Source organism: Maylandia zebra, linkage group LG15 (assembly GCF_041146795.1).
Source record: "Maylandia zebra isolate NMK-2024a linkage group LG15, Mzebra_GT3a, whole genome shotgun sequence".
In the NCBI taxonomy this organism is placed as follows: domain Eukaryota; kingdom Metazoa; phylum Chordata; class Actinopteri; order Cichliformes; family Cichlidae; genus Maylandia; species Maylandia zebra.
The window spans coordinates 38,569,725-38,597,706 of NC_135181.1; the positions used below are offsets into that span (position 1 = coordinate 38,569,725).

The 27,982-nt window shown below is 41.8% G+C and overlaps 1 protein-coding gene across 3 annotated transcripts in view; it reads right to left on the minus strand.

The window, feature by feature from the left end:
- Nucleotides 1–289: 289 nt before the first annotated feature.
- The window catches only part of tsc22d2 (TSC22 domain family 2), a 31,068-nt gene continuing 3,375 nt past the window's right edge, over nucleotides 290–27,982 (minus strand). The window contains exons 2-5 of one of the 3 annotated variants that reach the window (XM_004561967.2): nucleotides 12,877–12,948; nucleotides 11,223–11,240; nucleotides 1,145–1,196; nucleotides 290–823 (exon numbers count right to left, since the gene is read on the minus strand). In XM_004561967.2, the coding sequence (XP_004562024.1) occupies nucleotides 533–823; nucleotides 1,145–1,196; nucleotides 11,223–11,240; nucleotides 12,877–12,948 (433 nt within the window). In that variant the 3' untranslated portion in view covers nucleotides 290–532. The remainder of the gene's footprint in view (nucleotides 824–1,144; nucleotides 1,197–11,222; nucleotides 11,241–12,876; nucleotides 12,949–27,982) is intronic. The other 2 variants (XM_004561968.2, XM_004561969.2) reach the window with 2 other exon arrangements.

Below are 27,982 nucleotides of genomic sequence, written 5' to 3' on the forward strand. Positions count from 1 at the left end.
ACGTCACCCCTCTGGTCCCTCGCAGGTACACGCTGCTGTCTTCCCCCCATTTGTTGCCCCACAAATCCAGCTCTCTGTGCCCTCTGACCCCCGCCATCCCCTACACAACATCAACATGCAGTTGCTGGGTTTTTTTTTTTGTTTGTTTTTTTTTAAATGCACACTGGCTGCCCTGCTCCCCCTCACCCCCCACCCATTGCCCCCCCCCCCCCCCCCCCCCCCCCCCCCCCCCCCCATCTTCTCCTTTTTCAGCTCTGTTGCAGCCAAACATAAGGCCCGAATAAGACTTTGCACAGGATGGTAAATGTCTTAAACAATGTGAAGGCCTGATGACATCAGCACACGCTGACACAGCTCTTAGTGACAAACACAGATGTTGCTTTGTTGATTTGTCCTCAAGTGGAGCACTTTGAACACAGAGCCGAGTCCATTTGCTGTTTGGGGTTAAGGGGACGGTAGTAGTTAGTTGTTGCCTTTGCCAACAGACTCCTGTCCATGGGACGTGTGTTTCTGACAGTTTATAAAGAGGGAATCACGCTGAGGTGATGTCGGGCTGATGAGGGACGCTCTGGCTTCCCTCGTGGTGAACCAGAGAGGGGGTGCTGTTTGTGACGAGCGGGTGTTGCTGCTGCGGCGGCGGCGATCTGCTGCCATGGGTGAGCTGATTGGTCAGATGGCTGAGCTGCTCCGAGTTGGCCAGTGACTTCAGCACGGCGTTCTCGCGCTCCAGCATAGAGTTTCTCTCGTACAGCTCCTTGATGTGCTCCTTCAGCACCTCCACCTCCTCACGAACAGCGTACATCAGGTGACTCTTAACCAGATCCTGACAGGGAGGACAAACTAAAATTAGCACAGAAAAATAAATGTGGTCTTTGTACCGAGGCGTCACTGCTGCAGTTGCTTTTTAACAAATCCCCGGTCAATCAAAAGGGACCAGCAGCACAGAAACCAAATGTTTGGGCAGATTTGAGGCTAATTTTTCCTCTTTCCTTCTACAAGACGTTTCACGTTCATCCTCTTTCAAGCACTTATCTTAACATCAGCAAGGTAAAAGTTATTGTGAAATGTGTAATTGTACAGACTGGCAAGGAATCCATATCACAGGATTCATTCTGATATGACTTAAATATGCGAAAAAACTCACCATTGCCTGCTCAATCTTGTTATCGATGGCAACGACGCTGGCTCCCGAGGCACTGTGGACGGAAGAGGAGGAAGTTTAGATATCAATCTTGCTTATGCCCATCGGACATTTCACATTCACTAAGTGCCAAAATTGGCTCTCCCACAACTTGAGTTTTCACTTGCATCGCTCAGGTGAATCAAAGCAAACCCTCGAGCGTTTTCACTCATGCAGATTAGCTTCTAGAGAATGAGATTAGACCAGGAAAAAACAAAACAAAAATAAAACGCGTACTATTTTTAGTGAATATTCCATTGTGTTTAACACAAACTGGCAGAGGGCCCATGTTTGGAAACGCAAAAATGCAAGACGGCACGCTACAAACGTGATGCCGTTTTCAGAGACCAGAAGCACGGGAAAGATTGAGGTGGAAGGTGAAGACATGTCTTGTTATACACACCAAACTCTGTTTCAGCAACAGCTTTATAACCCGGACTTGAAGCCTTTGCTCTACACGCCTGCATTAAGTGAAGTTGGCTTTCATCGCTCACACTATCTGTTCAGTATAAACAGCTGTCAGACTCTACTTTCAAATGTGCCACCAGTGAATCAGAGCATAGCAGCAACCCACAGAAACCAAGACAAAGTTCCACTTGTTATAACAGCTAAATCAAAATTCAACTATCTGCACATATATCCAGGTCAGACTGCATCTATGCATGGCAGACAGGGAGTCTGGTCAGTCTTGCAAAACGTGTTCGGTAATCAGATTACATCATCAGTGCACGCTCTCTTTTCTAAATTGTATCTGCATAAAATACCAAGCACCCACTTAGCTCCTCTCTGCCTCTTACATCGTTATAAAAACATCTTGATGTGGCCTCAGAGGAGCTCAACCCTGTAGTTTACATCTCACCATTTCTTCACCAGAAAGCGACGATTAAGCGTTTAATTAAAACACGACGATTAACTTACGAGTCCGTGCTACAAATCCTCATGAAACCAAACGACGCCGACTTTTCACCGTTTGCCCTTTAACCTCCTCCACAAAAAGCGCCTTTGTTTTCGAACGATCACCGCCCTGCTCCGCTGTGGAGCGAAAACAAAGGCAATCGATGTGTTCTGGAGCCGCTGGACGGCGCTCTGACTGGGAACTGGAGCAGCAGACGGAACACAATGTGCAGACTGCCTCTAATTATTGTTTTTAGAGCGTCCACGATGTTAAAAATTGGTTAACGTTATAAGAATGTGATAAAAGTAGATGTGAAACAGTTTCCTTTGAATTAAATACAGACGCAATTATTGTGTACCGAGGTTGGGGGTTGTAAGGAGCTTAAGTTAAGAAAAAAAACATGTGTTACGTTATGTTTACATCTTTTTTAAACGTAATTAGATAAAAATTAAAATTAAAAAAAGAACGTGGAAATCGCACATTGCGCTAACATCAGCCTGGTACCAGTCTATCCATCATTTACACTCCGCGTGCTAGAGCGCACGTAGTGTACGGCTCCGTGGACATCTCGTGGGGGGACACGTGGTATAAACACAGATCAAACTGATGCCATATGTTCGGGAAGAGAGTGGTCAACACTCGGAACAGCTGCTGGCAAAACACCTCAAACTATGCGGGGGACAAAACGAGCGCAAATGGCCACCGAGCAACACTCAAAGCACGTGTAAAAACATTGACAAGGAGCCAAATGTCTGCAGTTCGTAAATAAGAGTTTATAAAAAAGGATGCAGGTATGTAAATGTTTTCAGTTAGTAACGCAAAGATGCCGTAAAAACTCCAAACGCGGTCTCCATATGCACGCGTAAAATAAGCCCACACGCGCGGACACAGAAACAGCTTTTAAAGGTGTTTACCTGACGCATCGCGCTCTGTAGGCCACCAAACGCCCTGAATGTGGCGGGGATGTTCCCGGCGAGTAGGGCAGGCTGTAGCTCATTTTGCAGCGCATGGTTCCTGAAGTTTTCTCGCGGCTACACGTTTCTTACTGAGTAACAAACACAAACAACTGTCCTGTTTGAGTGGAGGCTCACGGTTTCTTAAAACCACTGCTTGGTCACATGGTGAGGCGGAGTTCAGCCTTCGCCGCCTCCTCCCTCCCCTCACCATTCATTTACTCCGAGAAGCTTCTTTCACAAGTTACATTATTCAGAGCCGAAACGTACGTGCGGAACAGCCACTCCAGAGGCACACGGGAACATATTTAAAGGCTCAGCTTTAATTCAAGGAGAGGCACAGCTCTGTATGTACCCTATATCTTGAGTTAGTGCCTTAAACTCCATCTGCACCATTACAAGGCTTCTGCAGGCCTGTTTCTCCACGTTTATTCTGTCTTTCCTTGAAATTTTGAGTCAAACTTTGCGGAGTTTGGCATATAAATTGTGCATAAAACACAACAAGGAGCGGTAAACAACAGTTGTTTTAAAAAGAATTTGGTGGTTTTATTGATCACATTAAGACTGCATTAAAACATCACAGGAATAAATTCATGTCCTTTTCGGCTAATTATATTAGCAAAGCAGTCCCTTCCTCCTCTGTCATTTCCAGTAAAAACACCAAGATTAAAACATGAGATGACTTCAAACTGCCCGCTTATTTTTCCACTCACTCAGTGGTTTACCAAGCACCTAAAATGGTTTAACTAAACGTCTGAGATTAGTCTGCGATAAGAATGGCAGCCAGGGTGTACCCCCACATTCCGGCTCGTTTGACTGCTGGGAGAGGCTCAAGCGTCTCCACTGCCCGTAATCCTGAATTGGACAAGCGGAAGCAAAGGGATGGACGGACGTCAGAGATGTGTAATGACGGTGAGGTAAATGAGTTGCATTCCAGCACAAATCTCATTCAGATATGTGATTTTAAAGTCGATAGATGACGGCAGCAGCAACAGAACACATTCCACCCTTTGAACTGAGCACTTCCACATCTGGGACAGTGAAAGAGATATGTCCACGAGCTTTGGCTGGAATGTGTTGTTATCAATAGCAAAAGACAAGAGGCATGCAGGTTGAATTAAAAATACAAAAAAAAAAAAAAAGAGAAAAGTTTGGCTTTGCAATCTGTACTTGAAGAGTTAAAGAAAAAGCTAGAAAGGAAGAAACATGTTGTTGTCATTCCATGTTCAAGGAAAACAAAGCAAACTGTATATTTTATTCAAGGAAGAAGACATGTGGTGGTTTATATAAGGACCACTGGCTGTGTTAACCTCAACACGGGCCTTCCCCGCAGACTGCAGCAGAGTACAAATGTACTCACCACCCCCCACCACCCCCAAACAAAGTCTCCGGGACCATAGGCAGCACATTCCAGTTCTGGCCACCTCCGGCCCCGAGGCCAATGCATTCAAACCCAGACATCTGTGTCACAGCCACCAGGGCTGGCTGCAGAGTTTCTACCACGCGTGCCTCCCTTTTGACACCGAGCCCATCTCCTCTTACACTCCACGGTGTACCCATCCTCCACCTGGATCCGTGTACATCACAGCAGACACGTGCAGGAGCCAAACAAACTCCCTAAATCATCACACACTGTTTTACAGCACCAGAACGCCAATGTGTTCTCCATTAGGGTCACAAATGCACCGGCACTCGTCCCCGTCCCAAAGCACATAAACACTCTCTGTGGGGGAAGGCAGCTGAATAAATTAAACCTTTGTCTTACAGTAATAACCCCCCTCAACGATCATATTTCAAAACAATAGCTGGAGGGTGGGGGCTGCAACAACAGATGAGTGTGCTCGCTGACAACTCACTGTGGCTCTTGTACCGATGCAAACGCTGGCTGCAGCCGGCCGCTTGTTTGAAAAGACAGGAGGGTGTAGTTCTGCCGCTGCGCCAGTTGGCGTCAGCAGATGCCCCCGATTAGCTGCGATTCAAAAGTTCAGCAGCTTCAGAAAGACAGCAGTTTAGCTATGACTTCATTATTATGGCACAAATCAGCTTGAAGTTTACGTTTAATCATGACGCAGCTGTAAAATTAATTTTAAAATAAAAAACAAAGAATGTTTTTGCTCCATCGGAGCTACAGGGGACCAATTCTCTTTTTATCTGTCTGAAAGGGGTCAAAAGTGCTGCGTGACCCAGCAAACAACCAAGCAGGCTCCACAACACTCTGCTCAACTAAACGATCACTCACTCTGAAAACAAAGAAACCAGTATTTTTGCAACAGGGCGTTCTCGGCAGCAGACCTGTGAGCCCCTCATGTTTACCCATCTGCTTAAATCAATCAGATCATATCCAGTTTTTCCACAGAAACAAGTACTAAAAACAGAAAAACAAAAAGAAGAGGAAACTTGGATTTCAGTCAATGCAATGTCTGCCGACATGAACAGATTTTTTTTAGAAATATGTTATATTTAGATTTTCAGTTTCTGATCACATCAGCCTAATAAATCAATCAAATCCTCACATGTGAAGCTGAAGAAATAGTTTCAGATTATTTCCTGCCACACAAATAAAACTTTTTATTCACTAGCAAAACCGCAATTAGAAACTCGTTAGTCAAAATGTTCTATATTGAAATCAGTTATCAGGAAGGGCACAATTTACCTTCTAATGTGTGTGAAACGTGTGAGTCAACACAGCCTCAATGCTTTTCATGAAAATAACCTGAAACTGGAATATTAAAAAGGGGAGAAACAGGTTACACATCCCACAGGGAATTCTTGTGGTTTACTGCAGTTTATGTTTCCTGCAAGCACATATATTTGCATACTGAACTAAAATAATCCCCCAAAGACAACAATCTCGACAAACTACTTCTGTCCTCCATGGGCAGCAAAGCTTCAAACAACTGTGACAATTGCAGGATGTGACAAGTATGTTAATACGAGTCTGTGAACGTGGCACATATTTGGATGCTGTATTGTTGGGAGCATGTCTATATAAGGGGTGGTCCATATTGACACAATGGAGTCTAAACAAAATAAGAGAGACCACGGGGAAGTTTTATTTCTCCAGCACTAAATCCAAGTCACAAGTGGGCGTGTCTGCTGCCACCGAGCTTCCTCGTAAACAGGCCGGAGGAGTTGCCCCACTGCAACCTCATCTGTTGCGCAATATCGCTACACTGCTGCACAAGCAGCTCCTCGTCTAACATACGCGATGTGACTGGAAGGGAACCGGCCCGTCCTTCCACCACATGGACAGCTCCAGCAGACATCTTGGTAAACAAAACCGGATGACCGGGGAGCATGAGAAGCAGTCAAGTCCCTCGGGGCTTATAAAGCGAGGATAAAATCTGAATTCTTCAGACGGCAGATGAACTTCGTCCATCACTGTTAATTTAAGCAGTCCACAGAAGGCCTTTTTTTTTTTTTTTTTTTTTTTCATAGCACAGTCTTAGACGTGATGTCCATACCTACCAACAAGCATGAAAACATATCAAGAGACCAGTCGCGTACATGTAGGCCACAATTCAACTAGACAAAAGCTGCTGGTTTAGGGGACAAGCTCACCAAAGCAACATCTGCAATCTGTTCCCCATCTACAACTAACTACTGCTAGTGAAGCTGACGTTTTGTGTTGCTGCAGGAGAAGGGGCAGGCGGTAAGAAGCAAACGGACCAGCAGAAAAAAAAAAAAAAGAAAAAAAAAATGTAACCAGCAACCCTGCTGGTTACATTTTTTTTTTTTGTTAATGGCGACTGTACTCGACCTCGACAGCTCCTACAGAAATCCATCAAAACCCATATGCAAACAGTGAGAATGCAGCTCAAGGGTCCTCTGACCATAATTACCTAAACACAATGTGCTGCAAGATCAAATTACACTTTTTCAACGCCTGAGAGACTTGAGCTTCGCCACTTGTTTGTCTCAATCTGGATTAAGACCCCCGCTGGAATGTGCATACGTAATAGTTTTGTTCCTGAGGCTTTAATGGAAAAATCCCGGCACCTCAGCGTTAACGGGCCTCTGCATTCAGGGGAGCATTTATCACAGGATCAATGACTCAGCCTCATTTGGGTTTACTCTCTGAAGCAAAGGGTGTGGGGTCAGACTAATGTCGTTAGGTAGTACAGTCTAATTACCCCTAATACACATGTCAGTGTCTTTATCAGTGGCACTTCAAGGGGACTTTTGGGAAACGCTGATGTTTAATGTTCTAAACATTGCATTTTAAAAGCAACCACAAGACAATCTGACTACTTAACACCAACTAAATCGCTGTGCTTTAAATAAATGATTAACACCAGCAAAGACAAAAATTAATCTCCTCCTCAAAAAACAGGATACTGGCTTTTAATTTGGTGACTTTGCAGATTTGGTCAGACAAAATAAAACAGCCATTTTTAGTGTTTTCTGACCAATAACTGCCAATGTCCATCGTCTACTGTAAGTCATATATCAGTCTGACCTCATGGTGGTTCAGCTGGTAATTTAATGGTCAGTCAGTGGCTATAGGAGATACCCTGATATATAACTAAGTGTGAATGTCTTTAACTGTTTGAGCTCTAGGAGACACGATGTTGGAAAGGCCTGTGTGTGCTCAGCAAACCCTTTCTGGATAAAAACAGATCAAATGTCAGCAGCTTCCAAAGATAAAGTAGCCAGAATGAAAATGCTGCCACTAAAACAGTACAATCTTTGTGACAAGTGGTGTGTTATGCAAGCTTTAAGATCTTTCATGGATATGACTGCCATCCATCAAATTCTCCATGAATCTAAAAAAAAAAAAAAAGGTGTCCCATATGAGATCAGTGCTCTGTGCACGTCCAGTCCTGTCCTGGCTCCCACACAGCTGTTGGGTAAACTTTACATTTTTTAAAAATAACTGTACTTCCTTAACAGATAAGACACTGCAAATGTATTGGGATGGATCTGATGAGGATAAGACCCGCCCCCAGGCTTTCGGCAATTACAATCTGAAGTAAGTCCAAGAAATACAGCCCTACAGTAAAGTACACTTTTTTTTCCTTTCTAAATAACAAAGGTGCAATAAATGGTGACAGTTTATAAAAGTTATATTTCTCAGTTCTATTTTGAAGACAACTGCAGCTAAGTTGATGAAGAAGTTTACCATGACAGTGTTGTCCAATCAGCACATCAGAAGTGAAACTTCAGCATTCAAGAGTTAAACTTTAATCCTCTCCCCAACAATGACTGCTCGTTTCTGAGTCATAAACAGTGCTAACATATCTGATCTGGTTTAAATAAGTCCCCGCTGGCTGAGCCTTGGCTGGGCCTGAGGCCACCAATCAGGTGTTCTCTGACCAAATATAAATCTGTCTATTCTTTATTATCCATAATCATCGAGTTGATCTTTGTGGACAGAGGACTGTAAAAGGGTTGCTGCCTGTGGGTTACGTGGAACTAATCACAGCCTTATAATAAATCCATTCAACACAGACAACAGATTGCTTTCCTGCTATGTTTACAAAAGCAGAGTTCAAGTTGTAATCTTGTTAGGTTAAAAAAATAAATGTGCAGAGTTTTTTTTACAAGGGAAGACTAAAGCAGAGCTGTGGGGGATCAACTACAGACCAGTGAGACTTTGAGTTTGTGAAATGATGTCCAGAAACAACTCTGCATCCTGTGGTTATACTTCTTATTAGCAGTTAGAAAACTGAAAAAAATAACTAAATCACTGCATGGGAAACCTAAGACTGAGTGTCTTAGATGACATGTATTAATAGACCTCTCTGCTGAATCACTTGTTATTAATCTCTGTCTCTCTTCCACAGCATGTCTTTATCCAGTCTTTCTTCTCTCACCCCAACTGCAGCAAATGGCCCCGCCCCTCCCTGAGCCTGGTTCTGCTGGAGGTTTCTTCCTGTTAAAAGGGAGTTTTTCCTTCCCACTGTCGCCAGAGTGCTTGCTCATAGGGTGGTAATATGATTGTTGGGTGTTTTTCTTTGTATGTATTATTGTAGGGTCTACATTAAAATATAAAGTGCTGTGAGGCAACGTTGTGATATGGCGCTATACAAATAAAATTGAACTGAATTGAATGTCAAAGAGAAAAAAGTTACACATGAATGCACATTTTTAGTACAATTATACAAATATGAAGTACAAACTCACTGCCACTGTTTTTATGGGTGAATATTAAAAATTATGTTCAGTTTACCAAACAGTCCAAATTTAAATCTGTATCCTGATGTAAAAAAAAAAAGAAAAAAAAGAAAAAAAAAGAAAAAGCTATAATGCGTGCCTTCGAGTGTTTTTCGAGTTTTGTGTTTTCAAAATTAAAATAACATTTGCGTGTTTTATTTTAGTCACAAGCAAAAATTTCTAATGCAGCATTTTTCCACACGTGTCCAAAAAGGCTTTCAGCAACCTGTGGTTTTAAAACTAATTTGGGTTGTAAAGCTACAAGCTCTGCATTGCTGATAGAGCAGCAGAAGATTTGGCACCAATACGTTTTGATCCCAAAAGCCAATCAGAAACTTGTCTAAAAATGAGAAGATGAGCGGGCACTGTGCTCAACTGAGGTTTTACATTTTTCCATAAACCCACTCATTTTGAGGAATGCTTTAAAGGGCCCTCAAAACTGTTTGTGTGCAATTCCCCTCTTCATTTCCAACAAGTCCGACCTTGCAGGAGAGCTGGCTCGGGACAAAGGGAGGTGGAATGAGGCGTCTCCTTCAGGTTTACCTGGGGTTAGTTGAAAAGTTCTGAATAAAGCTGCTCTGTTACTCTCAGAGCCCATAGGCAAAGCCAAGCTGGATGAGGAACAAACAGAAGCACAGAGTCTTTTGCCAGCTGTGACGACACACTGTTGCTCAACTGCTACTGTTGTCAAGTAAACAAGGACCCTTATTTAGGTCATATGGACGATCTCGTGCTTAATGCAGTATTACGGGGCGATCGTGGCTCAAAGAGTTGGCAGTTCGGCTTGTAACCGGAAGGTTGCCAGTTCGAGCCCCGGCTCGGATAGTCTCGGTCGTTGTGTCCTTGGGCAAGACACTTCACCTGCCGCATACTGGTGATGGCCAGAAGGGCCGATGGCGCGATATGGCAGCCTCGCTTCTGTCAGTCTGCCCCAGGGCAGCTGTGGCTACAACTGTAGCTGCCTCCACCAGTGTGTGAATGTGAGAGTGACTGAATAGTGGAATTGTAAAGCGCTTTGAGGGCCCCGAAAAGCAATCCATTATTATTATTATTATTATTATTATTATTATTATTATTATTATTATTATTATTATTATAATATCACACACAATGTCTGATTGGTTGCTAATCCCTCCACCACTTACTGTCACTTGGCAACAGAGGTTTAAAGTCACAAGCATTGATAAACTACTCCAAAAGTCCACCAACCCTTGATGATATGTGCAATTTTAGTCAATATCCCCAAGAATGACATTTTGAAACAAGAATCGTTTAAAGCTCAATAATTGTAAACTCTACTTCTTATTTCATTCTGTCACATATATATCACAGGATAAATGTTAATATATGGCATTATTAAGTCATATTTATTTTCTTGCTTCTTCCCAAGACTCCCCAGAATTTTCTGCACGTCACTTCATGACATAACAAGTCAACCGCATGTTTAAGGACTTAAACGATAAATACACCTCAACTTCAAAGTTTGTTTGCCGGTATCTGTTGGCAGCTTCCATGAGAGCACATGGGAACAGAAACTGTTTATGGTAAATGCAAACCACGGATTCCCAAGTCAAAACAAGTGCCATTCATTTGTCTGCGTTATTGACAGGTACCTATGCAACGAAACAAATAGCTTATAAAAAAATAAATCATTAAGCACAGAAAATGAAGCCTAAACTCTAAATAAAGCAAGATTGTCAAATGCATTATACATACTAGCAAACACCAGGCTCGTGGCACTTTTTCAAATTCTTCATCCCGTATTTAGCCCCGAGTGAAACGGATTAAGTTAGCATCACATTAACAGGGAGGCGATGAAATGAACGTAATAGACATCCTGAAATCCAAGGATTGTTTTTTAAAAACATAGATATTAATCATCGCTGTGTGTGTGACAGTGTTCGTGCAAAGTAAGCATACAGATATATACGTACAATATGATGATTACAGCATTTGTTGATTGATTTATTTCATTAGCAACTCAAAGCAAATCCATAGTTTGGGAGTTTTACTGTAATCTTTGAGAAAGAGCACATACCTGTGCTTCAGCTCTTGTCTTGGTGGTGGAACAATGGGAATAATGAAGAAAAAAAATAAATGAATTAAATTATCACCGGTAGTATGCAAGTAAAAGCATTTAGAGGACTTAAACATTTAATAAAAGAATAAAATAAATGGATCTGGCCACACGCAAGAAATGTATACACAAATGTCTAACATAACTTTTAAGATATTAAAATAATTTAATGTTACAATTTTTTTGTTTGAGTCAATCTGGACAGCTACCTTTGTGTAGCCGTTTTTGAATGAAAGATATTGCCTCTTCTTTTATTAGACCTGTCAAAGTAATTTTTGACTACTGTCATCTTGTAGTCTATGAAAGGTAACAAGAAAAATCGAGCTCTCCCTGAAGAGACATTTGTTGGAGCTGGAACAGGGGATTTAATACTTTTTTTTTTTTTTTTAATTTAAAAACTAAAAAACAGTTCTCAAATTTACACATAATCCCATCCATTATGGGTTAATATAAATCAGCTGAAAGCCAAGGCATGTTAGTAACAAGCACAATGCCACAGCTCTGACATGGACTCTTTTTTTTAAGGATGAGCTTTTAAAGGTTGAGAATTAAGCTTAAGCTTAAAAACACTTTTAAAAATCACCAACTTCTCATCTGATCATACCAATGACAGGCTTACAAAAACATTGGTCATGTTATTACATTTGGATCTGCAATACTCAGTACTAAACCTCTTCAGCACTTAGCTCCACACATCGCAGGGACAAGGGAAACCTGAGCCCCAGATCCTCGTGACTGGCAGACCACAGATACGCTGGGTGTCACAGAGATGTGAAACGCTGCCAGATCAGCTCTAGTGCTTCTTCCACTGCCATGCTTTCTGCGTGCTGTACACACTCACACCTGCTGAAATGTCCAGTTTGACCAGCCGTTTAAGTAATGAGTCCCAAAGTGATGTTTCTTTATTTCAATAAAGGAGAAAAGTCTAGACTTCTTTAATAATCTGGTAATCATTCGATACATTCAGTCTTTTCCTCTCAACGATAAAATCTGTACGACACATAAGGAGCCAATTATTCTTTGGTTTAATTCTGGCTGAAAAATTGCTGTTTAAATAATATAAGTATATATGGAAATAGATCCATAGATACATCTATCAGAAAAGGAAATAAAATCTTATCCAGAACAGGTCATCGTTTTCTACAATAAATTTAAAGTACAGCTGTAGTCACTTGTAAACTATATAAATCAGGGGTGGGGAACTCCAGGCCTCGAGGGCCGGTGTCCTGCAGGTTTTAGATCTCACCCTGGGTCAACACACCAGAATAAAATGATTAGTTCATTACCAGGCCTCTGGAGAAAGTCAAGCCATTTAAATCAGCTGTGTTGGATCAAGGACACATCTAGAACCAGCAGGACACCGGCCCTTGAGGCCTGGTGTTCCTCCACCCCTGACATAACAATCATCCTCCAATTGTTTCTGGAAATTTGTGACAGATGCTCACACTGAAATTAGTAAAATCAATTAATTACTTCAGGACTCCATAAATAGATTACAGGCTGCTGAAGATGGACATTTTCCTTTAGGGTGCACAAGGTGAAAGCGGTACAGGGTCCGGTTAAGCCAGCCAGCCAAGTCAAGGCCACACACAAGTTAAAACACCCGAGCTCATACCTATCGTTGATGGGCTTTGACCCTCGTAATCGGCTAGGCCGGAAAGCCTGGTAGAAAGCAGTGGACGGGTTCCTGCATTTTAATTAGGAAGGGAAAAAAGAAAGTAGAAGCATGAGTGAAAAAACAGAAATGTGCATAGTGAGGAAGTAGAGCAAGAACTTGAACCACAATGAGGTAAAACTGAGGAGAGAAACATTTTGTCAGTCATCCGAGTGACTTCTTCAGTCTCAGCTGACTGCAGTTTCCAACTTAAAAACAGTAAATTTTCATAATGACCGAAACTAGAACCACTGATTAACAAAGGGCTGTGAGATCAGTTTCATGATCATTAATTTGCGAATTGCCATGACCATTGATTACCACGAGTACAATTCACAGAGAGTTGGGGAATGGCTGCAATCACATGATTGTAAGATGGTGAGAGATTAGGTTCCCTCCTCGATTCAGAGATGGTCTTTCCCTTTTTGGGTTTGAGCAGTGAGTCAAGGAGGCTAAAGGTAAGTCTGCAGGGTACTGAGGTGGAAAACAAGAATCATGTCATTTGTATGAACAGCCAACTTAAAGCTTTGACATGTCCACTCCAAACTTTGTGGCTCATTTCCCCAGACATGGATTAAGCATAGTCTTAGACTGAAACTTGTTTCCATTGGAGATCATTGAATGTTTTTGTAGTTGAGGACTTGCTTTAATCCATGTCTGAGAAACTGTCTTACTATAATCAGCACTATTTCTAAAAAAAAAAAAATTTTTTAAAATATCCTGGACAGACGAGACTACAAATTGGGAGAAAAATAATTATTATAAGGTTCGTGCTGGTTAATATGCCACGTCTGCATCTTCAATATAAAACTTTCTATGGAGCCTCCTCCTACAGTGTCTGCAGGGGTGGTCGACCAAAATCACAAACTACGCAGGTTAAATATATACAACACCCTGGAGGACCTAAAAACAAAATCCGGCGTGGCTTAGGAATTCAGTTCCAAAACTAGAAGAGTGGGGTTAACCATCCACTACTGTATACTGTACTAGTGACTGTCGAGCCTGATCTACCACTGAGTTTTCATATGCGAACCCTTGATAGATTTATATGTGCCACTCCCAGCCAACAGCAGCTCAGTAAACCCAAGTTTTCTGCATCTCTGCTTCGGTATTTAGACACTGTCAGTTTATAGAGCTCCCAAACAACAGACTTCATGACAGCAGCTGTCACATCAACTCTGACAGAGCCAAAATACCTGGTTTTATTGGGATGGGGAAAATTTTGCATGCAAAATGAGGTCATTGTATGAAAGAAGAGGGCCGCCAGGTATGAAGAGAAGATGAGTGAAGGGGAGTCATTCAAAAATCAAGGAAGTAGAGAAAGAGGGGAAAAATAAGGGGGGGGGAAAGCAGTTATAAGGAAATATGGAACCACCGTGTCACCACACACCTCTCAGCATTACCCTGAGCAAAAGGTTGGTTTTTCATACCACACACTATATTACAGTGCACAGGACTATAGAGACTTTGTTTGCCTTTGCATTCACTCTGTTTTAGATCTCATTTCAAGGAAATAAACAGACTTTGTTTTCTTTTAAAGTGGGCAGAAGGCTAGCAAGCTCCTTTAGGTCCTCTCTCAATAAAGCAGGTCTACTTTAGACTACTTGGCACTCGCCTTTGTGGGAGGAAGAGCAAGTAAAAGTGAAAGAAAATGTACACCAGTTACAAGGCTCCGCACTGTCAGCAACTGGTAAGAGATGGTGTGTGAACATAGCACTTCTGTTCCCCCCTAAAAAAGGAACAATAGTAAAGAAGCGCAGGTGAGGTAGATATGGTAGTCAGGAGCCTCACCCACAGGGAGAAGGTAATCCAGCTCAGAGATGAGACACCAAAGCAACAGGTTGTCATAATTTAAGTTTGTGACAGTTTAAAAGGAGCCTTTATCACAAAATAGAGGAAGCACCAAGCCTGAACACCACCAATGGCAACGTGTATATACTGGTATATGAATCCACTCTGTCAAACATTTTATTTGTTTCTCTGGGATTTCTCCCTGATGCCGAAAACTAAAATAACAATTATTGTTCTCCTCCTTTTATTAAACTCAATTTAATTTCACATTTCAGGTTTAGTTAGATGTTGTGACAGCCACGTTACACCCTTCACTGACGCCTCACAGTGAAGCAGAGCATATTAAGAGCTTAAGAAACTGAAATATTGTAATTATTGGATAAGAATATAAAGCTGTCCATTTTTAAATTTGCCACAGTGCCTCCAGTAAAGTGTAAAATGTTTTTTTTATTGTTTTACAAAAAGAATTTGCCATTTTATTTATTAGACATGCAGGTTTAGGTAGGGGTGGGCCGTATAAATGGTATACGGTAGAAACGATATGAATTTGGCCAGCGGTAGAGGTTTTGACTATACCGGGATAGCGCATAATGATGGTGTCATCAAGCTGCACCGGTTTTGGTCAAAAGCATTGCAGAGACTGCAAAAGGAGAAGTTTTGGACCCAGATTACTCTGCGAGGCTCCTGACTACGGCAGCCGTAATGCTCCAACAATCCAAAACCGCTTCAAGGTCAGTAAGCACAACCAGGATACATACATAAGGCGCACCGGATTATAAGGTTCACTCTCAATTTTTGAGAAAATTAAAGGATTTCAAGTGTGCCGTATTAGTGTGGAAAATACGTTATACAGAAGAAAAATTATATATTGCGATATATATCGTTACCGCACATGCTTCAAATTTTACCGCATTATGGATTTTAGGCTATATTGCCCAGCCCCAGTTGGAGGGACCGAATCATTACCTAGTTTTATATTTGTTGTTTCCTCTTAGTTTTGGTTTGCCGTTGTCGCCATCATGAATGGTTCAGTTTTCTTTCAGTCAGTTGTGCACCTCAATTTTTGCAGCCCGCTGACTAATACGGAGTATGGTGTTGGTTCGGGGCAGAGGTGACATCACAGTTTGTGTGTGTGACAATCAAAAAACAACCAAAGCGGTGATGCAGTCCACTGTTAACATCACAGCACTGCTGCAGAAGAAACAAAGACTGCTCGCAGCTTCATTCTCTTAACCTTAAAGAATCTTCTTGTGCTTGAAGTCACAGTCACACATGCAGAATGGATACATGTTGCTGTTGCTGAGCTGCATTTGACAAGTAAACTGAAAGTTAATGTGAGGAACTGAAGCCGTTATTAGTCATGTAAATGACCAAGGTAACAGTGAATCGTTCTGGTGTATCAAAAAAGAGTTCTCTATGAATAAGTCACTTTCGGCTTTACGAAACATAGTTCACAATTCAATTTATCTTTTGGCAATTTGCAGAATAATCAAAAATTAATGACGTTTTTGTACTTGACTTCAGCGGTCCCAACCCCCGGGCCTCGGACCGGTACGTGAGTCGTTTGGTACCGGGCCGCGAGAGTTGAGGCTCAGGTGTGAAATGTATAGTTTTCAGGAGTTTTATCGGTTTTCAGCATTATTTTGTTATCGTTTTTATCGTTAACTTGGTTTTCCTGGGTCTTTTCACGTGTATTATGAATAAATCTTCTTTTTTTGGTACCGGTACTAGTTTTATTTTGTTGTATTTATCCGCGACACCTTAAAGGCCGGTCCGTGAAAATATTGTCGGGCATAAAGCGGTCCGTGGTGCAAAAAAGGTTGGGGACCGCTGCTTTACTTCACCTGCTGCCACTTGCATTGCTGCTGAAGGTGAATATTAAAGAGCACTGAAAACAGCTTCTTGCCCATTTGACCTTCAGCTGCTGGGGACTTTGGTTAGAAAACGCGAAAAGACTCTTGCGCAGCCTTAAGGCATCAATTTGGAAGTCACTTATCACAAGTGCACATGACTACACTTGATCTTATTCTGACTCTCTGTCAATCAGAGTTACAGTTTACTCATTGTTCCTGCATTAGCTGTTGTGAAAAGCCATAGAGTGCCTCCAGCTCGAGCAACTGCTTGCGTGACTCCTCAAAGAGTATCACAGGCCCTGAGATTTAAGGAGAGGTAATTTATGATCCATGCTGTCAAAGAACAGGTTGTCCTGGATTTATTTACCTGACTCAAAACAGTGAACAAAAATGACAAACTTAATCAGGTCACAGAAACACCAACTGACTGCTGCCAGTCGGGAAAAAACAAACAAAAAAAAAAAAAAAACAAAAAACATACACTTCACCTTTCCTTATTAACTTGTACATTTTACATAAACCTAGGCAAGCAGAAAAGAAAGAATGATGTATCCATTTTATAATACAATAAAAATGTAATTACTTTAGGTTTTTCTCACAACTTTTTGGAGCAGATACACCTTATGTCCCATTGTACACTCAGGTACACTGAACAAAAGCACCATCAACTGTCTACTGCAATAAAGAAAATAGAAAATACTCTACAAAAAGATTACCAAAAAAAAAAAAAAAGATGCCTCCTGTTGGCTGTGCAGTCTGACATAAAGTCGCCATACTGTCACATCTGAGAGGCTGTTCCCTGGTCTCATGATGTATGCTTGACGAGGGATTTAACAGCCGGTGCTTTTGTCAATAAAGGAGGGTCGCTGTCACAGCCATTTATCACATGTGGAAAAAAGGACCTGCCAAATCAAACACGCAAGAACCATTTGGAGCAGTAACCACCATTTATGACTTTAGATACTTTGGTAATGATAACATTCTGAGAACAGTTTACATTACGTGTTCTGTTAACTTCAGTGACATAATCTCTGGTGTGACAGGAAAACATGAATGCCTCGCAATTTTTTATTTTAATAATGCATTTTTTTCTTAAATAACTTTAAAAAAAAAAATAAATACAAATTTAGGGACAAAACCAGACTCTATAAACCTAACTTGGGATTGCAACCCGGTTTTGAAATGCTACTTATTTTTCTTTGAGCCCACCTCTGGAGCGCCATCTCCCCATTTATGGTCACCAAAAACTACATTTGTGTGGGTGTGACCTGATGGTGGGCCAAATATACTGGAAAGTGGACGGCGGACCGAGCAGTTGTATGAATTTAAACTCGTAACACGGTGAGTGCAAACGGCTCATCGGCCAACGGGGATGTAACCCTTTTCATGGGGTCGAGCCCGCGTCCGTAGCCGACAAAATCCCAGCAGTGACGGCACGACCCCGCCCACTCTCTTATGGGAGGCTACAGAAAGCAGGAAATAAAAGAGGTTTGTTGGGGCATCTGTGGCTCAACTTAGAAAAACCTCAATGAACAACATCACAGTTCAGGTTTTAGCAATGTTAAAACAGGCAGCAAAACACTTCAGCAAAGCAAACATGTAAAAGTCAGAGAAAACCTAGTGAAAATATGTCACGCTGATATGAGCATTCTCGTAAGCACTGGGTGTTAATTTCTGCTCGAGTTACACATAATTGTTACCATGAGCACCGATGAGTCAGTCTAATTCACAATCTGCGGTGGCTTATTCAGTTGGGTGGCAACCGATAGCTTCAGCCTGGAGCTACAAAGCCACCATTTCTGCTCAATTTCACTTTGCTGCGTTCGTGTTCACTGACTTTGCCGGTTAAATAAAGTGTAGAATCGGTTCCTGAAGCATGACACTGGCCTACTGAACTCTGCCACACTGGCCGTCAGCTCTGTTTCTGTCTTGACTCGTCAGCTGTTCTGTACCAACAGTGGCCTGTCACTCACACGTAACTCTGAGGTCAAGCAGGAAAGCAGGGCGACTCAGGGAGCACCGTTATCTGACAAGTGCTCCCTGAGTTTAGTTTAGTGACTATAAAAGCTGGGTTGGGAGCAGTTGATTCCCTTTATTGTTTCCGAAAATAAATAAAATAACTCACACGTAGCAACTTCCAATGCAAGTGCAGCTGCTTTGATTTAAGGCCTGTTCTTCAAGACCCTCCCAGCTGTCTGTGCATTCATACCCTCATGCAGATGAAGCAGTAGCAGATTCCTGTGACAAATCACAGCCAACTCCTTTAAAATACCACACACTGGGTGTGTCTCGTGGGCATTTCACTTACTGCCCTGAGGTAAACTCAACCTGATATAGATCTTTATCTCCTACAGGGAGGGTACAATGCAAAGGTTCATTTTACTTCTTTGCAATGATGTCAAATATAGTGCAAAGTTATCATGTTTGTTAGTGAAAAGTCAGTTACATTAAAATGCACTTTTGCAATTCACAATGCCTGGAAAGCTGGATGAAAAAAAAAAAAAAAAAAAAAAGACTTAATTGTTGCAGACTGCACTGCAACACAGAGAGCTTTCAGATCACCCCTGCCACTGTGCCAATGCTCATTATAAGCTACTTTTTCAGACTGCATACAGCAGGATCTATCAAACAACTACCCTTCAGTGCTTCTCGTGGTCTCTCGCAGCAACTAGTTCAGCGATAAAATCCCAACGCACTACCCTTCTTGGCCTTAACTGCTGCCTTGCTTCATGTGGTACACTCCACTGACAACACGGGAAGTGGTAGCTGAATATTTTCCATTGTTTGGTACTGAGTTTTTTTGGCTAACCTCGCTCTGAGCTAGAGCAAGGGGGGTGGCAAAGTGATGAATTGGATGAGTGGTGCACAGAAAACAACAGTGCTTTTTTAAGGATGATTAGCCCTTAAGTGCAGAAACTATAAATATGGATTCTTGAAGCGCAGCGCTGTGTCAGCTGTGTTCATGTTTCACAGCTCTGCAGCAGCTGATAAGAATGTGGGTGAAATATTTTAACATGTTAAACATAGAGGCTGACTCAGACGTAAAGTAGAAAGGCACGACGGTGTGAAAGCTCAGAAGGAACCAGTCATCCCATCTCACCACGGTGATGTCCGAGAGGTCAACTTGTCTCACACTGATTAATGTTTTTCAAAAAAAGAAAGAAAAACAACAAAGTATTAGTGCTCGCAATTAAAGAGTATAAAAGGGGGGGGAAACAACATGGGCGTGATTAGTGCTTCTACAAATTTCTGCATTTTCCCCCCTGAAGAAATCAAGTCTGATTCATAAGGGGATGACACAACAGGTTCAACAAAGCGTTATGAAAAGAATAAATATTTCATTGAGCTACACCCGCAGATACTTGAAGATAATTAGAGGAAGTTATTTGTTAGAAGCTGGGATATAAATCTGCAAAGGCTCCCTAAGTAAAGACAACAAGTTTAGGCACTTATGACAAATCCATCCTGATGCAGTGATAAGCCAAGGTGCCATCTGTTCAGATGTTGGTTTGAATGAGCGACTGTATGGTTATCAGACTACCCAGCCACAATGACTCACGTCCGTTTCCTTGCAGAAGTCTGCTCATTGTAAGACATCAGAGAAGGTGTTTCGGTGTTGGGGGCAAACTTAAACTGCGGCATAGTGCAGACAAGAGGAGACACTCGAGACAAACTCAACTTCAGAAAAGGAAAAGGGGGAAGACGGCAGAGGAAGCGGGCCACTGAATATGAAAGTGTACATCAAAGTATGAAAGGAAACGGAAGTTCTTACAGAATTTGCACATTTCTCAGTTGATGACAGAAATGGATGCAAGATTCATCTTGCAAAAGAAATATGATCTCGGCTGACCTTTCGAGCAGGTTGTGCTCGTCTTCCTTACTTGTAGAGAACTTGTGACTAAATCATTCAAAACTGACTGCAGTGCTGCACCCACATAACCAGATTAAACTGTGTTTTTGAGGGGGAAAAAATGCAAAAAAAAATAAAGGAAGCCACTGTAACGCGTTTTATTTTCTTTGCCAAAATTGTCCAGGTCAAATGAGGTGCAGATTTTAAACTGATTTGTCTAACTGCATAGCTACACACTCGAAATACCTCAATGGGAAGAAGACGGACTTAAGGAGAGGGAAAAAAAACTGGCAGTGATTGGTTACTGAAAAGGACAATCACAGAGGCAGCCAAACATGAGCACCGTCCTAAAGTCTCAACTTCACTCTTTCAGTCAGTCCCACGCTGCCATACTGCAACATACACAGAGGAGGACCAGAAAGCAGTGAAGAGTCACAGGCACCAGTGAGCCAGACTAAACCCACTGAAAGCAGGAGAGAGCTCTGAGAGGATGGATGACTCAAATGCAGCTGCCTGCCATGCTTTCCACACATCCTCATTACTCACTATGTAGACATCTTGGGCTCTGCGGGGCCCGAGGCTCTAAAACCTCGTTGTTCAGCCATTCCTTCTCTCTCTAAGAAGACTGAATGGCTCGACACACAGCTCCGCATTTTCTAAAGCAACTGGTTGTTGCTGAGCAGAAGACTTTTATATCCCACAGACTTGCAGCCGACTGGCTTCTATTCGTGAACAGCTCTGATCTGCGGTCAGCCTTGAAAGCCTTGAACCACAAAAAGACATTATCCCAGAACTGCTGAATCACCTCTCCACTGCATTAACCCCAAATTATTTGAATGTTCTCGTTCTTCCTGCCCTTCCCCATTACAAGCTCCTTCTCCTTCTGCCCTCTTTTGATTTCTCATTTTAAGCATTTTTTTTTTTTTTAGAATTAATCAAAAGGAGAATAAGAAAGTGAAACTTGGTTGTGTGACCAGTTCTGCCCAGTTGCCCTAAAATCGTAGCATCTGACACTTGCAAAGAAACAGTCCACGAATAAACTTTGACAAGCTTTTCTCTCTTTCACTTCCTCTATTTTGTATCAGAATATCTTACTTTACCGTAACCCAACAGATGGAGATAACAAAGTCGGACATAAGTGAGGTGACTTCTGAGGAAGAAGACACTGAAGCGCCACAGTCGTCAAAAAGAGTACCGTTTTAAACATGCAAAAGTGCCCTAATGGTCACCGAGTTGCATGCAATTTTGGTCTGAACAGGCCAGTGAAAGTGGAAAAAGGATTTTCTTGGCCCTTAGCCTAAACTCACTTCCTAAAACTGAAAGCACTAGCAGTCGCAAAGAGAAAAAACAAAACTACATTTAGACTTTAAATAAAGAAACCTCAAGAAAACAAACCATGATACAGTTTCCTGGTAATCACAGATACCGCTGGTAAGCATTTTATCATCTGCTACATAACAATTGTACACGTGACAAGCTTTTCACTGACGGAGTTTGATCGGCACATCAAATGCTGTTGCACTAATAAGTTGACTGGTGAAAAGTCCACATGGTATCCACCTGCACCGATGTGCAAATAGCACGTGTAATATCAGGTAAATTCACAGCCAGCAACAGGTCAGCCAACCTTCTGCACGCATTACTAAGCAGAGATGCAACAATCCAGCATTTTCCAATCCAATCGAATACCTTGGGTGTGGGCATCTACAGCTACCAATCCGATACCAGTTTTAAATTAATAAGCTGTAATCCTAACTGTGAGGATTGTGTGAATTAAATGAAAATTGTTTTAAAATGAAAAGGCGCTATTAATCGAATTTATTTACTTTTCCTTCTCATAGGCTTTTTGCATGGGGAGCTGCCAAACAGCTGGAGTAAAGTGTCATATAATCGAATTGGGGAGAATTCATTATGTTACTAAAAACTTCCCAACAACTGTTAAACCAAATATAATATATAAACCAAATAACAAGCGTCGAGAGAAAGCATCGCTGTGGTGAAGTCTTTCTGATCATGTCGATTCATGTTCAGCGTTTGTAGCTAAGAAAACACTTTTGCAAACACACAAACAGAATGTGTGAGTGTTGCAGCTGTGAAATATCTCCAACCTGCAGCCACATCGCTAAGCTTAGTTTTGCTGCTAGCAGCTAAGCTATCGCACAGTCAACACACGACACTACAGGACTGAATGGATCAAACCATGGATCAGTTCCTTGTTGCCAACATTCAATCCAGCTTTTTTGCTTTTTCAGTATCAGGCTGCACCAGTGTACGTCTTCCACATGTAGTTTTTCCTTCGTTTGTGGGTTTGCTTCTTCTTACAGCATGATAAGGCTAGACTTTAAAACGTGTAGCCATATGCTGTCCCTCACTGCCTCTGTACATCCGCTGTCAACAGTTTCCAAATAAAAAACAAATAACACTGCGTTTTCAGAATTTAGGTATCGACTGGTACAGCAGAAGTATTGCTTCTGGTGACATCGCTAACATGGACTGGAACATTACACATCAGTCACATGTAGGAAGTACAAACTGGCAACGAGGACCTGTCAACAGCTAGTCCCTCACCTGGGAGGCCACCCTTTGAAAAGAGCTGAAGCATAACTATCATACTGTAACCACTCAGTCGAACCTGTTTTATACTCAGATTTGAAAAAACACCATCGGTTTACAGACATTGTCCTCATTCCTGGAACGTACTCAGGTTGATTTAATTGCTTTGCTTCCAGCACAAACTGAGTTAGCTACAGTGGCCCGCCAGGCTCTTGGCTGTTTACTTGCCTTGGCAGACCCGTCCTATTTGGAAGTGATCCCCTGACCACATATTGCTGCGATAACAGGGTGGGTCCTGCTATGCTAACTTTTTCCGCCACTTTACCTCACACCACTGACCTCTGTGAGTCTTTATTTATAAAAATAAAATAAAATAAAAAAACCTAAGAAAAAAATCTTAAAATCAATTTACTGTGCCATCACATGAAGAGGGCCATTTTTGGCCAAGTTAGTGAAACCAGTAATCAGCACTGTAAGGGTAGTTTGAGGAGGCACGATTAAAAGCCAGATTTGGTCGGTTATTAAGCATGTAAAAAAATGCTGGTGATTGCTCAACCCCTAAACTTCCAGCACAAATTTAAAGCAGAGGGAAGCCCAAGTATGACCTGAGGCTTCTGATGAAAGAACAGCACTGTTATTTAATTAAACCAGAAAAGACAGTTATGGCAAACAAAAAAACTGCATCAGCAGTTTAGAAACAGACAGAGTGTGTTACCAGCTCCGTTTCAAGAAACAGAGCCGGCACGCTAGACGGAGACAGACAGGAGGGCAAGCTGAGAGGTCTCGCCCAAAAACGGAGCTGTTGCAGACCCGCTTGCTCAGTCTCCAGCCCGGGGCATCCCACAATCACAGCCATTCAGCAGTCCTGGAATATGTCCCCTGGAAGTTCAGGCAGGTCAGCTATCTGTGGAAAATAGCTGCTGCCTTGTCTCCACGCACTATAGAAACCAAACCAACCAACACACACACACACAGACACCATCCCCAAACCTGCCTGTTCATCCCACACTGTTCTCAATCTTTTCCAACTACAAGTCAAAGGGGGTAAGGCACTACAACACATGCACATTCAGACTATCAAAACTGAAAGTAGACATGCTTTCTTAAGGAAAAATATTACCAAAAGTTACCAATAGGGCTGCCACGATTAGTCGACTAGTCACGATTACGTCGACTATCAAAATCGTCCACGACTGATTTAATAGTCGACGCGTCGTTTGAAGCTTTGTAAGATCACAAAAGACGCAGGAATAAGTTGTAGGATTTAGGAGTGTAATAACGGACTGAAACAGAAGATGGCAGCACTGCATGTACAAGGATGCCAGCTGCCGTTAAACCCCGAAGAAGAAGAAGCTGTGTCCCAGAATTCATAGCGCAGCCCAGCTCAGTTTCCAACAATGGCGACAGCTAGTTAGTTTTAATGTTACTCTTATTATTCTTTCTGGATCACAAAATAAACGTTTAACATATTTTCAGGCGAGAATGTAGCTGTGGAAACCTCAAATATCTGCTCAGTTTATCAGGACACCACATATTTTCAAAAGCGCTCCGACGTTTTCGGAGACGTCTGTTACCCACTAGCTCGATAGCTAGCCGGGGGCAAGGCTTACCGGCAAATCGTTTTCAAACCCACTGCCGTCTTTCGCTACTCAGGTTAATATATATAAGTCACTTAGATAACTTCAAAATGTTATTGTTTGGCTTTTTTAGTATTTTATTTGTTCCTGAGAAAATCCTGAGATTAAAGTTATAGTTTTTACACAGCTGAATAAACAACTGATTATCAGAAGTGTGAGATGCTCAAGAATTTACTCCGGTGTCCTGTTATATTTTAGATAGCAAGGAGTTTATTAAAATTCACCAAAACAATCTGCAAATTTCATTAAAATTTAATAAACGATCATCTTGTCTTTATTTTTAGTTAGCACATACCGTAAACACTTAAAGCTGTCAGCTAATGATAGTTATATAAGAGCAGATGCTGCTGGTGCAATAAGCTGTAGTTTTACGTCCAGTGGATGATGATCTGATTAGTAGACTAATCGCAAAAATAATCGGTGACTAGTCGACTATCAAAATAATCGTTTGTGGCAGCCCTAGTTACCAATATATATTATAGGCATGGAAGAGAGAAACTGTGGAAAAGGTGGCTTAAGTATTCTTCTTTAGATGAGATCCAAAACAACTCATTTGTGACAAAATAGTCAGCTGAGAACCATTACAGGCTAACCGTTGAGCTACTCGCTAAGCTCTTACTCAGCTTTAAGTCAATCCACTGTTAACACATTCTTGCTGGCAGCTGCTTTAAAGAATGCCATCTGCATTAAATGTTGCCCCCCTTCCAGTAAAATGACTCTCCACTAACTGAGTATCACTCTTCCCCTAAAATGCTGCAGGAGTGTAACTCCTCTGGAGGCAGATCAATCACAGTTTCCCCTAAAACTGAACTCACTGTGCGTCTGACCTTTCACAAAGCTTTGTGTGACATTCAATGTGAATGAGGAGAAATTCACAGCGTAATATTTGAGTTTCCGCAACTTTACTGTGCTGACATTAGTGGACTGTCAGGGAAGTTGAGAAAGTCTGGCAGCTGTCTTGCCCTCTTTTGGTTGGCACATGTAGATCAGCTTGCTTTGCAGATAAGAGCAGCAGTCTTTTAATCTGGTGGAAACCTAAAGTTTATAAACCAAAGCGTGTGATTATATGGTAGCTGTTTAAAACATGCAGAATGACCGGAAATTTCCCTTCACTTGGGTTACTGCCGTTCATATTCTTCGCATACAACTCAGTGTGGAGCTCTCAAATATGAAGGTGCTTATATGCACAAAGGTGAGGAAAGGTAAACAAGCCATTTCCACATGTAAACCTCTGACAACGTCATGACAATCAGTTTACGGCACTGCCCTCTCTGTCACCACATGATGGCAGATTCTGCAGATCGGATGGGTCCTCACTACAGAAACGCTCTTTCATGTTGTTGGTGAGAGTAGGCGTCTGAGCAAAACATGTCAGACACATGACACTGCTTCTCTTCCCTTTTAAAAACAAAACAAAAAAAAACATGGACTTTGTACTGTTGGTCTGTTGAGGTAAAGACTGATTCGGACGTGGGCTTTCTCACCACCAATCTGCTTCTGTAAAGGTCTCAAAGCCATATAATCTACATGATCACCACCCATACAAGATAATCACTTGCAACAATATACAGAAGCTGTAATTAATCTTTCATTTTCACCATTTTGGAAGCTTCATCTCAGCCAAACCTACACTTTAGCACAGAAAATGAGTCAAAACAGTATTTCAAAAAGACAAACAGAAAACAAAGAGGACCTGCCTGAACTTCCTCAAGAAAAATGGCAACGGTATCGGGCAGGGAAAGGTGGACGCTGTGCGGGAGCAGCTGAGAAAAGTCAGATGTAAGGAAAAAGGCTCTAGTAAGAAGTGGAGGGCATGGGGCAAAGTACCGGGATATAAATAAACCAGGAGTAGTATTTTTTAGTAATAACACGTGAAAACAGAAGGCATTTTTAAAGCATAATCACATGACCTACAGGTACATAATCAATCTGATTTATGTTCAGTTCCTGAAAATGAAACAACAAAATGGCAAACAGTCTCAGAATTAGCTGCAGACTGCATTTTATCCTGTTGCATAATTAAGCCTCCACTGCTGGGCCGCTTGAAACAATGTCATCAATTACACATTATTAATTAACATTCCTAACTGAGGCGTTACAACAGTTAGGAATGGGAGAGTTGAGAGCCAACTGCTCCAACTGATGGAAATCGATTTGTCCCGGGGCAGCTTCATCACTTTATTTGGCGAAGACCGCCGAGCATAGACACTAACCATTCCAAGCTGGAGGAAAATCATTGTCATCTCACAACTCCACCCCCACAATGCTTTGTTCCACTTTTTGTGATGCACTCTAATTCAAAACAGAACAATGAAACTTGGAACAGATTCCTAAGCGAGACAGCGGTCGTTCACCCAACGGGAAGAGGACAAGCTGGGTGTGTTTCATTAAAAACTTTTCCTTTTTTACAATCCGTTTCTATCTGAGACTTACAAGAGTTATGAGTTACAAGTTAACATGACACTATAAGAGATGTGCATAAAAATTATGCCACCGGCAGCCCAACTCGTTTTTCCCCACAACCTCTCCTCACAAAGGTTTTGAGGTCTGTGAAAAATGAGCACGTGAAACAGATAAAATGTTATATTTGTTTCATAAATAGCAACATGCACTTGCAGCCACGAGCAGCAACAAAGGAGGAAAAGTGAAAAACTGAAGTACTGACATATGAACTTTAACCAAAAGGTCAACATCTACTCTGTATGCTTGTAACAGGGCACAGCATCTCTTACAGTTTCAGGTCAGACCTCGGGGCAGGGGAAAAAAAAAAAAAAAAAAATTTTTAAATTAAAAAAAAAAAAAAAAAAAAAAAAAAGGCTTTTAAACAACATTTCTAAGCATCAGAAAGCGTCACCCCATGTAGCCGAATGAGCTCAACTAGTTTTTCATCAGTTGAATATGCCCCATGTCATGTGCAGGACCAAGAATCTTTGAACTGGAATTTTAACTAAACCTATTGAGCCTGGGTTTAGAGGGGCGGCATTTGATATTAGATCAATGTAACACTATCCATGTTGCTGTAATGCTAATTGTGATGGACCTATGTCAGCACACAGTACTGCTACAATGTTAGAGCAGAGCGAGTGCACACAAAGACAATATATCAGAATATCATGAGTCAACACTGAATGAAGTTGATGTTTCAACATTGACGACTCAGAACAGACCTTAAAGTAGACAGAGCAGAAGGTAGCTATCGTTCAGCTGACTTGGTCAGCTGTGTCATTGCTGACACACAAACAGCTTACGTGCCTACTATCATTTCCACAGGTGTTTGTCATGTAGGTGTGTGTCTCCCGTCTGTCCACACCACCTTCTTGACACGTCCTGTCCTGTTGCCACAATCTACACAATCACTGATGTCACCTTCGTTCACTCAGTCT